Source organism: Mesoplodon densirostris, chromosome 6 (assembly GCF_025265405.1).
Source record: "Mesoplodon densirostris isolate mMesDen1 chromosome 6, mMesDen1 primary haplotype, whole genome shotgun sequence".
In the NCBI taxonomy this organism is placed as follows: domain Eukaryota; kingdom Metazoa; phylum Chordata; class Mammalia; order Artiodactyla; family Ziphiidae; genus Mesoplodon; species Mesoplodon densirostris.
Genome location: NC_082666.1, coordinates 2,206,379 through 2,223,384, shown reverse-complemented (window position 1 = coordinate 2,223,384; position 17,006 = coordinate 2,206,379). Strand labels below are relative to the sequence as shown.

The window sequence follows — 17,006 nt, the reverse complement described above, 5'->3', positions numbered from 1 at the left end:
TGAGCCCCAGGCACACTCACGATGGGGGACAGGGCATGGGGGCACACGACTCGGACCACGCCGCCGGCTGCCGGCTCCCTGCGCACCGGGCAGCCTCCGCCCACTCGTTCGTGGCCTGGTCCCGACAGCTGTGGGTCACCCAGCGCAGCCCTGCCGGGGGAGAGGGGGGCTAGACCACCTCCGTGCGGGGAGCAAACCAGGCTTTCAGGCGAGCCCTGCCCCGGGCCTCACCTGCCCCACAGCTCACCGAGCAGGCCCCCCGCACGGGAGCCCACGCCCAGGCCGGCCGGCGCTCAGGCTGGAAGTAGGTGAAGGTGATGTCTGGGCGGGCGAGGCTGCCGTACTCCTCCCCGTAGCGCCTGTAAACCTGCACAAGACACACGGAGAGCTGGGGCCTGTCCAGCGGGCTGTCTGAGGGCCACTGTCACGGCCACCTCCTCCGGGAAGCCTTCGATTTTTCATTCCTCCATCCCTATACTCCTTCCCTCAGCAAGCCACCACTGACGCTGACCCCACGCCACGCTTCGAGGACGGCCCGTTGACCAGGACACTGCCCCAGGCTCACAGTGGGGTGGGGGAGGGTGGGCTGGTGGTAGGTGCGGGGATAGAGGTTCGCACAGGGGATTATGGGAGCACAGAGAAGGCGCCGAGGTGGACCAGGGTGGGCGCCTGGGGGGAGGCGTGGAGGCGGGTGAAGGGGTGTTCCAGCAGAGGGGAGCCCAGCCCCGGCCTGTGGTGAAACCAGCACAGCTCGGGCTTCTGCAGCAGGAGATGAGGCCCAGGGGTGGGCAGGAAGGGGCTGGATCAGGGGCCCTGTAGCTGTCTGGCAGCTTGGGCTCGAGCCTGAGGACACAGAGAGTTAAGGAAGAGTGTCCAGCAGGGAGCCTGGGTCTGTTCGTACTTCAGGAGGGTCACTGGGTCCTGTGAGGGGCCAGTCTGGCAGGCAGAGGCCAGGAGGACGCCCCCAAGGTTCCAGCAGCTACTCCCACGACACCTCATCTGGCCCCCCGTCACAGTCCTCTGCTAACATGCGGGTTCTTGGCACATGCACACCCCCCAGCAGGTCCTGGTTGAGTGTCCCTGAGAGGGGCCCCGGAATCTGTATATTTTATCCTCCCCACAAAGGGTGACAACAGAGCTGCTTGACAGCCAGCCCTTGGCACAACGTTCCCAGGGGTGGGGACGTGGGTGACCTGGGCCACGTGCGGAGGTGGGGAAGGGGTTGACTGTTCACTAGGGGGCTCGCTCTGGCCTGGCCTGGACTTCTGGGGGAGTCCCTGCTGCCTCCCCAGCCGTGGGAGCAGAGGGCGGGGCTGCTCGACCAAAGTGAGGGGCCGTCGAGACTTGGACTCCCCCACAAAGCTTGTCAAGGGCTATTTCAACGTCCACTACTTCCTGTCCACCCTCCAGCACCTTCCTCAGCAAAACACATGCGGCACCACTTGCAGACGAGGTCACCGCGTGCAGGACACATCCAAGCACAGCCGGGGCTCCCAATTCCCTCTGTCCCAAAGAAACAGCAAGAACCAACATCCACCCAGAGCTGCCCCTGGGCCAGGGCCTGCCCCCCACACTGCCCGCCCGTGACCCCAGGAGGTGGGACTGCCATCTGGTCCCCACTCTGCAGATGAAAATCTGGGGAGCCCAGCATCCCTGCCAGAGGAGAGTGAAGTGTGGGAGGGGGATATTCAGGTTCCGGTTCTGGCCCTCACAGTGCCCGCTCCTTTGCCCCGGAACTTCTGGGTGTCTCATTCCCGCTGTTAGGATGGGGCATCCTAGGCCTTGGGCGCTTTGAGATGCGAGTCAGCCTGGCCACCTTCCGTGTGCATGTGTGGGGCACCAGACAGTCTGCCAAGTGCTTGCTGTGCATCGTTTTGAAGAAAAAACAAATGCATCTTCACGTCACGTAGGTCTGCTTAGTCTCATTTTGCAGACGGGGAAACTGAGGCTCAGAAAATTAAGTCTTTTGTCCAAGTTTCTGCAGAGCCAGGATTTGAACTCTGGGCTGAGTCCCTAGCCTGGGCTCTTGACGCCTGGGTCACCCTGCTTCCAGCTCTCGGGCTGCCTCTGCTCCTCCTGCATTAGATGCCCCCGCGGTGGGTCTCTAATCTGGGCACTGGCCCAACCAGCCTACCCCACGGTCTCGTGCCCCCCACCCTCCTTCATCCAGGTCTGACGTAGCCCGACCCCAACTCCGCCCTACACAGACCCCCAGCAGCTCCCCAGACCCCCAGGAGGAAGCCTGAACTCCTCACACGGCCAGCAAGGCCCCTCCAGGTCTGCCTAGCCCTCCAGCCTCCTCGCTTGGAGGGTCCCCTTCCTCCCTCCCTCCTAAGCACCCCTCCTGGGCACGCACTGCTTGCTCAAGACACTCCCCTCCCTGCTCGGCCTACAGCGTCAGCTCATCTCAGACCTCGGCAGCAACCTTCCTGTCCCGGGAAGCCCCCGACCACTGCACAGGGCTCTCCCTCTGACCCGCTCTCAGCACTCCAGAACTCCCGTGGGCTCTGAGCACAGGGACCTCAGGCCCCCCAGCGGCCACTGAGAGAATGAAGAGGTGTGCGTCTGAGCTGATGGACCAGCGGACACCAGGGGGAGGACCCCGGTCACCTGGATCTCCATGTCGTCCTGGGTGGGGCCCTGGATGCGGATCTCCTCCAGGCGGGGCAGCCGGTCCTCAGTCAGGGTCAATTTGTATTGGACGTGGCTATCCTCCAGGAGGGAGGGGTAGGTGGTGCTGGGAGAGATGCTCCCATTCCCGGCCACGACATAGCGCCCACGGATCCTCACTGCTGTTGGGGGAGGGGCCGTCAGCACCACAGAGACCACCCCCACCCCACCGTGGGAGCCGGCACCACCCCCCTCACAGACAGGTCCTGTTTAAGGAAAGGTGACAACTGGGCCAACGGGGCATGTCTTCCACAGCCACACCTGCCACTCCCGCCCCAGGATCCCCAGCCTTCCCGGGGAGCAGGTCCTCCTGGTATCCCACGCTCTGAACAGGGTGTCTGACCACGGGAGGCTCCCCACGTGGCAACTCTGCACCTCTTCCTGGAACCTGGTGAGCGCCGTGGACCTGCTCCCTCACTAAGTACACTCACACCCCACTCTACAGGGGTCAAGGACCCCAGGGAGAGCACCCCACCCCGGATTCAAAGGTCAGGCCAGGGCGCCCCCTGGAAATAAAGACCCACAGTGGCGTTAAGTAAAGAGGTTGGCCTTGCCCAAAGACAGGTCTGACCTGCACCCTGTGTCTGACCTGATCCGGAGCGTCTTTGTTTAGGGTAGGAGCTGGCCACACCAGAAAGACCAAACACATGACTTAGGGCGGTGGCCTTGAGTCACCAAGCCTCAGCCAACCTGAAGACTGAGATGGTCCAGGGGGCGATCAATCCATCCCCCAATTGCATCTACATAATGAAGCCCCATAGCACCTGGACCCTGAGCTCAGGAGAGCTCGCAGAGCAGGCAGTACACTGTGTGTGTGGTCACTTTTGAGCTGGACACGGAGCCCTCCCTGACGCTGCCCTAGGCGTCTCCTCCTCTGGCTGATTTTACTTTGCATCCTTCCCCTGTAATAAGCCGTAACAGTGAGCGTAACAGCTCTCAGAGTTCTGGGGGTCCTCTCAGCGAATCATCCAATGGACGGCAGCTTGGGGAGCACCCGAACTTGCAGCTGGCATCAGAAGTGACAGCACCTTGGGACCGTGCCCTTGACCTTCACGGTCTGGCTAACTCCTGTGGGCGTCCTCTGGCCAACTCACCCAGGTGCGTGAAGAGAGGCCTGCGGTTGATGATGTATATGCTGGTCAGGTTGGGGGTAACGGTCAGGAATGTGACGTACTCTAGGAGGAAGCGGGGTGGGGGGAATGGGTGGTCTCAGGTCACTTAGGTCACAGTCAAAGGGAGATTTCAGCGCCAGAGGGAGGTGGGCCTCAACTCCTCCACTGACTCTGCAAAAGACCTGACCTGTTCTATCAATAGATCAAAGTCAAGGGTTTTCCAAGCGTAAGGTCCCTCCTGCTAAGAGTCCTTGAGCAGGAGAGGAGAGGACCGCCCACCACAGATTTCCCAATGTCCGTATTTTTTCTGCACCACAGGTGCACTGAGCAACCGTTATTGAGGCGCCACAAGCCCAGCAGCGGCCTCATCACCAAAATCTGAGCCTCATGGGGAGGCTGGCAGAGAGGAACGTGGAGGCTGAGGCCGCTAAGAGGGCCCAGGGCTGAGCCAGAGTGCGGGCCCTGCCACCTAGGCAGCCGGCACCCAGGCTCTGGGCTGTGGGGTTTCTTGGAGGCTGGGGGGAACCCGGCCCTTCATCCCCAGGGAGGCCCCTACCTCTGGCTCTTCCGGCCGTGAAAGAGCCGTTCTGCGGACGGCACGTGCTGTTGTCCCCGCCACACACCTGGCACACATCTCGCACCTGCCCGGAGGCCATCCTGCCGTCACAGCCAAACGTCTGAGCAAAGGAGAGTGGCAGGTGAGACCCAGGTGACGTCATGGGACGGTGCCGGCCCGCTGACACCCACAGCTCGGAGGTTCACACAACCAAATGGGGCATTTCTGCAGCTTCTGACATCTGTGCAGGAGGCAAGCTGAAGTGACTTGTCCAGGGTCACAGCAAGGCTCTTGACTCCAAGCTCGGCCCTGTATCCCAGCATCACCCAGGGCAGACTCTACTGCAGCTTCATGGGGGCAGCACCCCCCAGACCTGACCCCTCGAAGGCCCCTTAGCATCTCGGTTTCTGAAGGGAGAGGCCTCGGGGCCACAGTGGATGGAGGGCACCTCCACTGCCCGGGCACGCCTACCTTGCAGCTGCCTGACACGCACAGGCTCAGGGTCCCATCCTCCTGAGGGCTGCCTGGCACACACCGTGTCCCATCCAGGAAACTGTCCCCACGCCTCACAATGAAGCTCTCCCCAACGGCCCGGCACAGATATCTACACAGAGCGTCCCCTGGGAAAGCAGAAGGACAAGAAACCCAGATGGGAGGGTGGCACGGAGCAGGGAGGGCAGTGACCCTGTGAAACATGATCCAAGAGGGCCCTCACCGACCCCCAAGCGCCATCCCGCTTCACTCTTTGCATTTGGGACAAGGTTTCTATTTCCCACCTGTCCTGCCTCCTGCAGCAGTAATCACATCGCGATGTAACAAATGTTACAGAATTACGAGCCAGGGAGCACGCCCGGTGCTTCCCCTGTGTCATCGCACTGACTCCTGCCAGCAATGCTGGCAGCGAGCTACGCCTCTTATCTCCATTTTGCACATGGGGAAACTGAGACTCAGAGATGAGAAGTCGTGGCCTGACCTGCTAGCCAGGGTAGGAGGCATCATGTGTCTGATGCAGGGCCGAAGCCTGTCCTCAACAGCATCAGAGCGATGGTGGGTCTCCCCCAACGACTCTCCCTGCCCCGGGGTCTCAGGCCTGGCTCGCCCCGGCACCCCCCGGGACCCACCTCGACTGTACTGCTCAGCCGTGCCCCAGCGGTAGAAGGAGGTGCTGCCCAGGGAGAGGCGCAGGGGCTCCCCGTTGGTCTGTGCGCACTGCTCCGACATAAACTCCAGCTGGGTCTTCTCGCAGGCCTGGTGGAAGGAGGCAGAGGACGGGCACGGGAGGGGCCAGGGCCCAGGTCCCGGGGCAGGGGGCTCAGGCAGGGAACCCTCGCCCCGGGAGACAGCAAGGCCCCCGGCAGTGCGAGGGCCAAGACGTGGGTTGGAGCCCAGCTCCTGGCTGCACCTCAGTTCCCTGCTCTGTAAAGTGGGGATGTCAAGCCTTCCTGCGCTGATGGGGGCCTACCGCCCAGCAACGCAGAGGAAAGCCGGGCAAACAGCACTGCGGGTGGGAGGCCTCAACTTCAGAAAACTAGGTTGAGTGTGTGTACTCGCTATGTCTGCACCTCCAGAGGCAGGTAATTGGAAAAGTCACAGGAGTCAAGAGAAAAGGGCTTCCGCACAAGAACCTCCGCGGGCAGGCGTCCTGGCCTTTTTTGCACTGGAGTCAGAGGAAAAGAATCCGAGTGGCCCTGCCGAGCAGGTGCGGGGACCACGGCCTGGCCCTCCCCCACCACCGGGCAAGGACTCCTTTCTCCTGGTCTGGGGAGGCCTCGGAGTCTGCCTGGAGAAGGCGGGGGCGGGGGGGAGGGAGGGAGGGTCTCACCATGTGCAGATCTTAAGTCAAGGCCAGAGGAATCACTCCACCCCTTCACACCCACTCTGACGGGCCGTGTGGGAAACACAGGTAAGTGCTGGAGAGGATGTGGAGAAATGGGAACCCTCGCACTTTGCTGGTGGGGAGGCCAAATGGTTCAGCTGCTGTGGGAAATGGCTCAGAGGTTCCTCAAGGACTTGAACGTAGAATTACCACGGGATCTGGCAATTCCACTTTGAGGCGTACACCCGAAAGAGTGAAGAGCTGGCACTCAAAAAAGTCCACGTACACACATATTCATAGCAGCACTATTCCCAACAACCAAAGATGGAAACAGCCCCAATGTACGGACAAATGGACAATGGATGAACAGATGAACGAAATGTGGTCCATCCATGCAGTGGAATACTATTCAGCCATAAAAAGGAGTGAAGTTCTGGGTGGGAGGGAGGTCCAAGAGGGAGGGGATATATGTACACGTATAGTTGATTCACTTTGTTGTACAGCAGAAACTAACACAACATTGTAAAGCAACCATACCCCAACAAAAAAATAAGAAAATATAAGAAGAAAAGAATAGGGACTTCCCTGGTGGTGCAGTGGTTAAGAATCCGCCTGCCAATGCAGGGGACACGGGTTCGAGCCCTGGTCCGGGAAGATCCCACATGCCGTGGAGCAACTAAGCCCGTGCGCCATGACTACTGAGTCTGTGCTCTAGAGCCTTTGAGCCACAACTACTGAAGCCCACGTGCCACAACTACTGAAGCCCACGTGCCTAGAGCCCGTGCTCTGCAACAAGAGAAGCCACCGCAATGAGAAGCCCATGCACTGTGGCAAAGAGTAGCCCCCGCTCGCCGCAACTAGAGAAAGCCCACGCGTAGCAACAAAGACCCAACGCAACCAAAAATAAATAAATAAATTTATAAAAAATAAATAAAAAAGAAGAATAAACCATAAAAAAAAAGAAAAGAAAAAGGAGTGAAGTTCTGATACGTGGTACACGGCTGAACCTTGAAAACAACACGGTGAGTGAAAGAAGCCAGACGCAAAAAGTCACATATTGTATGATTCCAATTATGTGAAATGTCCAGCGCAGGTAAATCCACAGAGATAGAAAGTAAGACTGGTGGTTGGCAGGGGCTGGGGAAAGGGGGTATGGGAGTGACTGCTTAATGGGCCTGGGGTTTTACTTTGGGGTGATGGAAATGGTTTGGAACTAGATGGAGGTGGTGGTTGCATGATATTGTGAATGTACTACATGCTACTGAACTACACAATTTCAAATGGTTGATTTTATGCTAGGTGAAATTCACCTGAACTTATAACTAAAAGAATCGCCCATGCTCTCGTGGTAGTGGACTTGGCTGCCGGGGAGGAGCGTTGTTCTCAGTGCAGAAGCGGGCAGCCCTGCAGGGCAGTGGTATCCAGGGAGGGAGGGGGACACTTCAGGGTGAATGCACAGTGGTCCCAAGGCAGGTATTAATAGTACCACCTTCACTCTCAAAACGCCCCATGTGAACCACAAGTTACAGCCGCCCTGGCCCTTGGGCTCCTCCGGACCCAGTGCTGCCAACGGCACCCCCTCACCCTGCCCGGGGAAGCAGGCCTACCTGGCTGTTGCACATCTTGGCCTGGAGGTCAGCACCTATGCACGCATGCCCCCCAAAGGCAGGTCTGAAAATGCCCACGAGACATGGGTGAGAGGTGAGGTGACCCCCAGCCCCCGACCAGGGCATGTGGAGCAGCCACCTCCCTGACCCACAAAACAGTGCCCTCCATGCGGCACCTGGGGTTGTTGCACTGCCGTCTCCTGGTGACCACACCTCCTCCGCAGGAGCGGGAGCAAGGACTGGCCGGACCCCAGCTAGACCAGTGCCCATGCACCGCCCCCACAGGGGCCAGCTCTGCCAGGGAGCGGCAGTGCCCCTTGGAGCACCACTGCAAGAGAAGGATGGAACCACGTTCTACACCCAGGGCATCCCACACTCACAGGTGCCCACACCCAGGGCATCCCACACCCACAGGACCCCACACCCAGGGCATCCCACACCCACAGGACCCCACACCCGGGGCATCCCACACCCACAGGACCCCACACCCAGGGCATCCCACACCCACAGGACCCCACACCCAGGGCATCCCACACCAACAGGTGCCCACACCCAGGGCATCCCACACCCACAGGACCCCACACCCAGGGCATCCCACACCAACAGGTACACCCCCACATACACACACACACGCACTGGACCCCCATCCTGCTTTGGAGCCAGTGCTAAACAGAAGAGGGCAGAGCCCCTCCCACAGGACAGGGACTGGAGGAAGGGCTGGCCACGCAAGGCTAGGGGAGGGCAGGGGCACTGGGCCGGGATCAGGATGTCAGGTGGCCGCTGCAGGCCGGCGGGGGGCGGGGTGGTGGTCACGCAGTCACGGGAAAACTTTGCCTCCTCTGGGTGGCGGGCAACAACCCAATCCCTGTCTCCAGGCCGCCACACCGGGCCCGGGGTGGCTGTCCCTCGAGCACCCGCTCTCTCTGGAACAGCGAGGAGGTTGACGGGGCAGGCCAGATGCCCCGCCCGCCCCGGCAGAGTCAGGCGCAAGCCTTTGCTGTTAGCTGCTATGAACCCCCTGCAGAGGGCAAGGCGAGCACTGCGTGCACGCGGGCATCCTGCTGCCCACCTGTCCTGACGGGGACCCAGAACGGCTCCAGGGCCCTACGCCCCCGCTTACTGAGGTCCTCCTGTCTCCCACCCCAGGGTGAGGGCTGCAGGCCGCAGGTCTGCGTGAGCGTGTGTGAGCGTGCACACACACACACACACACACACACACGCTCACACGCTCCTTCAGTCCCCGCTCTGACCTTCCCCACGCCACACTCTGTCCCATCCAGGACAGGAACAAGGAGGCGGCTACAGCTGCTCTGGTCCAGGGGGTCTGTGTGGCAGGAGAGAGCCTGGCACATGTCCTAAGAGGGGAGACAGATGGCCAGCTGAGGGGCCACCAGGGCCTGCGGGGTCAGTGTCCAGCCATCACTGTCCCTCCCAGACCACAGGACACGGTGACACAGCCAGCTCCCTGGGCAGTGGTGGGTGGAGAGGACTCCTCCACCAGGAACAGGGACAGTGACCAGGGCCCACAAAAATGCTCTCGTCTCTTTTAAAATCAGAAGAAGATGATCTTTTAGATCAGAGAGAATATGCTAATATATAACATTAATACTGTATTTATAACAACACACGTAAAATTCTGTATTTCATGAAAACACTAAAATATAATTCCTGATGTTTTACAAGGGGGAAGGGGCTCACCAAGGCGAAAGTGCCTGCAAGTCCTGTGCGCTCCTGGGAAGGGGGTCTGCCTTTGGGGTGCCTGCCCCCCTTCAGCCCCCCTCCCACCCCGGCTGTAGGGTTCAGCTCGGAGGTCACTTCCTCTGGGAAGCCCTCCAGCTCCCGTTGGGTGGGAAGCCCTCGGTAACTGCCTAGGTAGGATCAAGGTCCACGGGCTCGGGGGCCCTATCAGGACCGGCTCTACCTAAATTGTGGGGCCTCGTCAAGAGGAAAATGTGGGCACCCTTGTTCAAAAATTGAGAATTTCGAGCGGCACCTGACAGTCTGGGCCAGTGGGGTGTCACAGTGCGCAGGGGGCAGGAGCTGGCAGAGGGAGGCCCAGATGCGGTCGGGCGGGGGGGCGGGCGCTTCACCCACTGCTGGACTCACTAGGTGTTCCCTGCGGAAGGTGCAGGCGACCGCCATCGGGCCGAAGGCGACGCGGCACTGCTCGTCGGCGCCGTAGTACAGGCCGGGGTGCGCCTCGGAAGGGCGCCCCGCGGGCTGGGCCTGCGGCCCCGGCGGGTCCCACACGCAGCGCGCCCGTCCTGCGCTGCGACAAGGCCGCGGCTCAGGCCCGGGGCGGACACCAGTTGGGCGCGGGAAGCGGGGGCGTTTAAAGCGGCGGGTTCGGGCGGGCGAGGATGGGAGTTCTCAGCCCTCGTGCCCCACCAAGAGCTGACGCTGGGCTAGGACACGGCTCGAGCCTAGGGGAGGGGAGGGGATGGAGGGGCAGATGCAGGGGGCGGGGAGGTTGGAGAAGTGGGTCTGCGAAGGGATGGAAGTGGACAGGGGAGAACTGAGCGGCGGGCACAGGAGCGGGACGCGATGGAAAGGAGGGAGGTGGCGCGTGGGCCGGATGGGCGTGGCCAGAGGGATGGGCTGGCGGGGGCGGGGCGGGGGCAGAGATGGAGGGGTGGACGCCGGGAGGAGGGGAGGGCTGGAGGGGAGGGCTGGAGGGGTGGGCAGAGGCGGGATGTAGGAGTGCCTCCTGAGAGCCCGTGGAGAGGTGGGCGCGGGGACGCCGCGGAAGTGGGCACAGGGTTGAGGGCAGATGGACGGGTGGGTCCGGGGACGGGAAGGAGGGGGGCTCGCGAAGCGGAGATGGGGGCGTAGGGAGGGGCGGTGCTGGGGGGTGCAGCTACCTGAGCAGGCTCAGCAGCTGCCGGCGGCTGCAGGGGGACCACGCCGGGCCCCCGCGGGCGGGCGCGGCGCCGTCGGAAGCCATCACGTGGCCGCTGGGCCCGCAGCCGCTGCCCGGCGCGCCATCGTGCTCCAGGCCGAAGCTGCGGAGGCGGCGGCGCTGAGGCCGGCGGTGGCCAGGGTCCCCCCACCCCCGCAGGGGTCGCCCCGGCCCCGCCACCAGCTAACCCGGCGGTGGGCCGCGTCGCGCCGGCGCCCAGCCTCAGTTTCCCGCCCGAGGGAGCGCTGGGCCGGCCCGGTGGCTCCCGCCTCTTTTGGCTAATACATATCAAAAGGCTTGAAAAATGTGCAGGCCAAACTCATCCACGGTGTCTTGAGCGTGGGAGGCCACGGCTCGAGGGCATTTGGGGCCCTGCTGCTGACGGCTTTCTTGACCTGGGGGTGGCTCGGTGTGTAAAAGCACCGACTGAATGTGTCCTGGTGAAGTGAAAAGGTGGGACCTCTGGCCAACGTTTCTGCTCCCAGTGGAAGGCAATGGTTTTCAATTCCTTTTTTTCCTCCAAACAAGATGGATGGCGGAATTGTGATGGGGGGTGGGTCAGATGGGTGAGAGGTCAGACGGAGGTGCAGAGCTGAGAGCGAAGGTGCGCAGCCGTGGGCTGCCGTGGGGATAGGAGCCCCAGCCTTGTCCGTGGAGGGGGGTGTGGGAACCCCTCAGCACTCTCGGGGAGGGGGGGGCCGAAAGGCCTGCGGGTGGGAGGGGGGCTGGTGGGCAAGGAAGTTAGACACCCACTTTTCACTTTAGGAGTCTCTGTACTCTGAATTTTTACAGCAAGCAGGTATATACTTTCATAATTAAAAGGCTAAAAATCAAAAAGGAAAGAAACCCTCCACTCCGGGTGAATAATACATAGGAGCACAGATTTGCCCGCAGAATGTATAGCAGTCGTATCAGGAAAAGTCTGGAAACAACCTAAATATCTAACACGAGGGGATGAATTAAGTAAATTATGGTGCGTACAAAAAACCCAATATATGTTGTAAGAGAATGTTTGGGAGAAATGTTTGGGATATATTTTTACATAAAAAAAGCAGTTAACCAATATACAGCATAATCCCAAATTTACAAATAAAATATTGTGTGTGTGTGTGTGTGTGTGTGTATAGAAAAGATGGATGTTTTCTCTGAGTGGTGGGATTTGGGATCATTTTTGCAACCTGCTTTTTGTTTACCTAATTTCCTACAAAAATTAGTTTTTAGCTCCTAAGTTTGTTTGGCTTGTATTTTGAAAAAAAAAATTTTCTTTCTTTTAATCCTTCGGTAATGAAGAAATATCAGATTTTCCCAGCCCTTGCCCCCGCCCACCCTCCCTAGTCCATTAGGGTCAAGAGTACAGGCTCCTCCAGCTGGCTCTTCTAGGGACCACTGCCAGCCATGCCCTCCCCTCCTGGGGGCCCAGGTCACGTCCTTGTCCAGAGCTTGGGGACAGGGGTTGGGGCCTCTTACCTGTGCCCAATCTCATGGGCGATGGTGACCCCCAGATCGAAGCCGGTATCCTCAGTGATAAGGCAGCTCCAGGAGGGGGAGCAGACGCCACCCAGCTGGGTGACCCCCCGAACCTGCCGGTTCCCATCAGGCAATTCCAGGTCAAACCTCAGGAAGAGAGAACAGATAGCTGGGCAGTGCTGAGGTGCCTGCCCACCGCCGGGCTCCCTTTGCAGAGAGCGGGAGCAGCTCCCCGGCAGGCTGGCAGCCAGTGGGGAGCTCGGCTACCTGGTGATGTAGAGGACCAGGTCAGCATGGCTGGGATCCGCGTCATCCTCAGGGTTGACCGCCCTGCTCCACTCACAGACGCTCAGCAGTGATGCGGTGATGTTGGCTGTGATAGTCGGAGCGTCCTGAGGGACAAGTAACAGAGCGCACGTTTAGGGGACCCACCCCAAGCGGGGCGCAGACCACTGCAGCCATCTCAGTCCTCGTCACAACCCTCTCACTGTCCCATGTTACAGATGAGGAGACTGAGGCTCAGCAGTGCCGCGTGCCAGGGCAGAGCTGGAATTCAGGTCCGGGCCCGGCTGGCGGGAAGCCCTGCCATCACCCCCACTGCTCTGTGCGCATCCGCAGGCAGAAACCGGTTTCCCAGGGACTGGGCGTCCAGCTCAGCGCCTACCTCAGGCTGCGTCAGGATGACCATCTTCACCAGGTGCACTCGGAACTGAGCTCCCAGGGACGGGTCCCTAAGCAGCTCTGACCCCTGTGAAAGGGCAGGCGGGAGAGGTGACACGTGTGCATGGGCGCTGCTGACTTCCAGGGGCCTGGGGCGGGGGGGGGGGGTTGCCTGGAGAGGATGCTTCATCAGCAGGGAGGGCACCCGAAATGCTAGTCCTTGGGCCTGGGAGCCAGCCATAGAGATAGTCAGAAGGAAGGTCAGCCAACACAGAAAGCCCGAAACAACGGGATGTGAGTAACTGCCATTAGTCTAGAACGTTCCTTTCAAACACTGCTTCTCTCGGACTGGATTTACCTTGTCCTTTCTCATCTCTGTCCACCTGCCCGAAACACCTCTCTCACCTCCCCTCGCTTAAACTGCTCATGTCCACGAGGCAGCCTGAGGGCCCCCTCCCCCTCCATGAGCCCTTTCCTGGGCACCCCAATGAGAAGGCTCCCCCCACCAGGCTCCCAGCTCTCCCAGTACATCTGCCAAGAAGCTGACTGTGGTCGACTTGCACTGCGGTTGCTTGCGGCAGCTTGTCCTCTAAAGGAGACGTGGCACCCAGGAGAGAGGACGTAGCGCCACCGGCCTCAGCTGACCTGAGTCTGAACCCAGGCCCTGCCCCTTCCTACCTGTACGCTCAGGATCCCGTTTCCTCACCTCAGGACCCCAGTTTCCTCCTCCGTAAAATGGAGAGAAAGCCTTCCATGGTCGTTGGCAGACTTAGGAACAGTGTGGCTGGCATGAGGTGGGTGCCCAGTCATGCCACCGGCCATTACCACGACTGGCACCATCTGGGCAGGGGCCAGTCTGCAATCGACCACCTGACCATCCTTGGCCCTCACCAAACACGTTGAATGACCACAGGGAGTGTGGTTCGATTACCAAATTTCAGCATATTCGAGGTGGGGGGGACCCCCAAGGCTTGAAAACAGTAGCTTTCAAGTGACCTAGAGGGAATATTTTCCACCTCTGGAGTCGGTAGGTGGAAACCCAAGCAGGTTGTCCTGGACTTGAGCCAGCTTTTCCAGGGGTCAGGGCTGCATGGGTGTGGCCTCTGGGACCCAGACTCCCTCCAGGGTGCGAGGCCCAGAGAACACATGGGAAAGGAGAGGTGTCGGAGGGCCTGGGGCTCTGAAACTGGGGGATCTTTTCCTTCTGTCCAGAATAGCTGGGCATACCTGAGGCCGGGGACAAGATGGAACTAAGGACCCCACGCTCTAGGGTGGCTGCCTGCCCTCCGGGGCCAACTTACCAGGGGACTTACCAGGGGGGCAATGCCGGCCCTGCCGCTGCCGGCGGTGATATTAATCTCCTGACGTTATGGAAACTTACCTGGCCGCCTTAGAACACGTGTGTTTGTGTGTGTTTCACATGTGAATGCGCCCGTGATTGGGCACAGACCGTCAGACTGAATGTGTCATCAGGTGCTGCAGTCACCTGTTTCTGTGCTGCCTATTTTTCTCCGAGGTAATGGTTAGTGGGAGCCATGCTTCCTGCCCCACCATTACCCCTAGAAGCCAAGTGAAGGGGAGGCCTGCGGACATGGGGGTACCCACAAGAAGGGCGCTGGGAGAGCCTGGTGTGGGGCAGCCAGGCTGGCTGCCGGGGCAGTGCTGGCCGACATGCCCACGGATCAAAGGGACGTTGTGGGAGAGGCCAGGGTTGAGGGTCCCCGGGCGAAGGGACCCAAGTAGCAAGAGGCTGGGCGTTGCACTCCCCAGTGGGGTAAGGGAGAAAGAACAGATCATGCCTCTCCCCACCCCAGGGCCCTGAGCCCCAAGTGTGACCCCAGCCTCAGGTTCATACTGAGCTCAGCCCCCCAGACGAGACGGCTCACTGACGCTGTGCACAAGCCCCGGGTGCAGGGTGCTGTGTCCAGAGGCTCCCGAGGACGGGCTGGTTGTGGTCTCTGAGGACAGCCACCGCCCCCCGCCGGACTCCTGCGCCTCGCCTGGGTCAGCGCCGCCCACAGAGCCCGCGCCCACACGAGCACTCACCATGTTGAGGTTGGTGAGCACGTAGCGCTCCGTGTCCTCCCGGTGAGCCCGGTGCATGTCGGGGCCCACGGCCACCAGCAGCTCCAGGTGCAGGAGGCTCCTGGCAGCCCGTCTCCGGAGGCGAGGGGCGGGAGGACGGCCTGGCGGGGCAGGGGGCAGGGCCGACAGCCAGGGTCCTAGAGAGCAGGTGAGATGTGGCTTTGACCTCGCGGCCCCCACGGCCCCCACGGCCAGGCCCCTCCATCACCCTGCGCTCCTGGGCTTGGGGATGCGCCGCTTACTGTGGGGATGAGGGCGTGGATGGGCCCGACCCTCGCTTTCTCACAGGGCATGTGGGGAGCCAGAGAGGGCCTGTCTCCTGGCACAGGGAGACTGAGGGAGCGGTTCCTCTTTTGTGTTTTTTAATCACTAATTGGCTAAGCATTTGGTTTATTTATTTGTTTATATATTTATTGAGGCATAGTTGATTTACAGTGTTGTGTTAGGTTCATGTATACAGCAAAGTGATTCAGTTATACATATACGTATACGTCTATTCTTTTTCAGATTCTTTTCCCTTATAGGTTATTACAAAATCTTTTTTTTTTTTTTTTTTCTAGATCCCCGCCCGGGGATCGAACCCGCACTCCGTGCATTGGGAGCGCGCCATCTTAACCACTGGACTGCCAGGGAATTCCAAGGTTATTACAAAATCTTGAGTATAGCTCCCCGTGCTATACAGTAGGACCTTGTTGGTTATCTATTTGATATACAGAAGGGTGTGTCTGTTAATCCCAAACTCCTAATTTCTCCTCCCCCCTCCCCCTTTGGTAACCATAAGCTAGTTTTCTATGTTGAGTGAGCAGTTCTGGCCTGACCCTCCTGGAGCTGGCCTCTCAGCACCCACGGTTTCACGCCCTTAGACACCCCCCAACTCATCTGGGACATCTTGGTCCTCCCAGCTCTTCGGGAGGAAACACTCTCGGAGGGTGAGAGGTCCCGAGGTCTCGCATGTCACTCATGTTGTGACCGTTAGAACTGACAGCTCGGCCAGCTTACAGGAGAGAGGCGGCCGGGGCTTGGGAGGATGGCCGTCTCGGGTGGAGACGTTTCATTCCACCCCTCGGGCCCAGATCCCATTGCTGTCTGGGCATTCGGGGCAGCGCAAGGCCAGGAGACAGCTACCGTGTGGCTTTTATGTCCTGGTCACCCCAAAGCCCCACGCTGGGCGCACACTGGAGTAGGGGGTCACCCAAAGAGGGCAAGAAAAGCCCAGGACCACACCCCGCTCGCAGCCGGGCGCAGCCTGGGGAAGGCGTGAGTGGGCGTGGTGGCAGCAGAGCCGGCCCCATCCTGCCCATGCCCTGGAGCCGTCCTGGAGGCCTGCGGCAGTCACTTCCCATCTTTGGGCCTCTGGGTTCCCATCTGTAGCATGGGACCTATCAGGAACTGCTGACCTCGGCCCGCCCGAGGCGCCAAGGTGCACGTCTGTGAACACGCTTTGTAAACTGTGAACGGCTGTTCAGAGGCGGGAGGTCTACCTGCCCACCAAGCAGACGGCCTGGGGCCACGGCTGGTGGCCACGTGTTCTCCTGGCCTGCCCCGTGAGCTGGGCACTCCCCTGCATGCTAACGAAGGTGGCTGGTGGAGCTGGGCCCAGGCATCAGGAGAGCTGGTCCCTCCCACAGAGCTGTCCTTGACGCAGCTCCACCCTCCCTCTCCCAGGAGCTGTACCTGGAACCGTGGGTGCCCTGGGGGTGGGCCTGTGGATCAGGCGGGGCTGGGTACCACCCCAGGAAGGGAGGCACCAGCTCCCGGTGCCGCCTCCTCAACGGCTGGATATAGAACCTGTCTGCACCCACCAGGATGTCGCCCTCCTGGAGGAGAGAGTGCCGCCTGGTGCACACAGCCCCGTCCCCCATGCAGGGCCATCACAGCACCAGGCATGGACTTGCCCCCTCCAAGGGCTCCTGCCCAAGTCCAAGGTCCGAGAGCCCATCTGTGTGGAACAGTGGGGGAGCCACGCCCTCTGGGGGCTGCTCTCGCTGCCTGCCATCTGCTGCCAGGCCCCCAGCCACACTTCCAGTCCCTGTCATGCACAAGGCCTCCGGGCCCCAGTCTGCAGGGCCTGGTAAAGATCCCGGCGGGGCCCCACGTGTGCAAGAACGGAGGGGGTCTTGAGGGACTAGCTAGG

General features: G+C 60.5%; 1 protein-coding gene across 4 annotated transcripts in view; it reads right to left on the bottom strand.

The window, feature by feature from the left end:
• The window catches only part of ADAMTS13 (ADAM metallopeptidase with thrombospondin type 1 motif 13), a 31,161-nt gene that overhangs the window by 11,948 nt on the left and 2,207 nt on the right, over positions 1-17,006 (bottom strand). The window contains exons 3-18 of one of the 4 annotated variants that reach the window (XM_060101522.1): positions 14,834-15,009; positions 12,792-12,875; positions 12,395-12,519; positions 12,128-12,274; positions 10,623-10,763; positions 9,868-10,030; positions 9,012-9,116; positions 7,938-8,089; positions 7,762-7,825; positions 5,460-5,586; positions 4,810-4,958; positions 4,339-4,459; positions 3,765-3,845; positions 2,611-2,792; positions 232-367; positions 21-150 (exon numbers count right to left, since the gene is read on the bottom strand). In XM_060101522.1, the coding sequence (XP_059957505.1) occupies positions 21-150; positions 232-367; positions 2,611-2,792; positions 3,765-3,845; positions 4,339-4,459; positions 4,810-4,958; positions 5,460-5,586; positions 7,762-7,825; positions 7,938-8,089; positions 9,012-9,116; positions 9,868-10,030; positions 10,623-10,763; positions 12,128-12,274; positions 12,395-12,519; positions 12,792-12,875; positions 14,834-15,009 (2,083 nt within the window). Of the gene's footprint in view, positions 1-20; positions 170-231; positions 368-2,610; positions 2,793-3,764; positions 3,846-4,338; positions 4,460-4,809; positions 4,959-5,459; positions 5,587-7,761; positions 7,826-7,937; positions 8,090-9,011; positions 9,117-9,867; positions 10,092-10,622; positions 10,764-12,127; positions 12,275-12,394; positions 12,520-12,791; positions 12,876-14,833; positions 15,010-17,006 lie in introns of those variants that run through there. The other 3 variants (XM_060101521.1, XM_060101520.1, XM_060101519.1) reach the window with 3 other exon arrangements.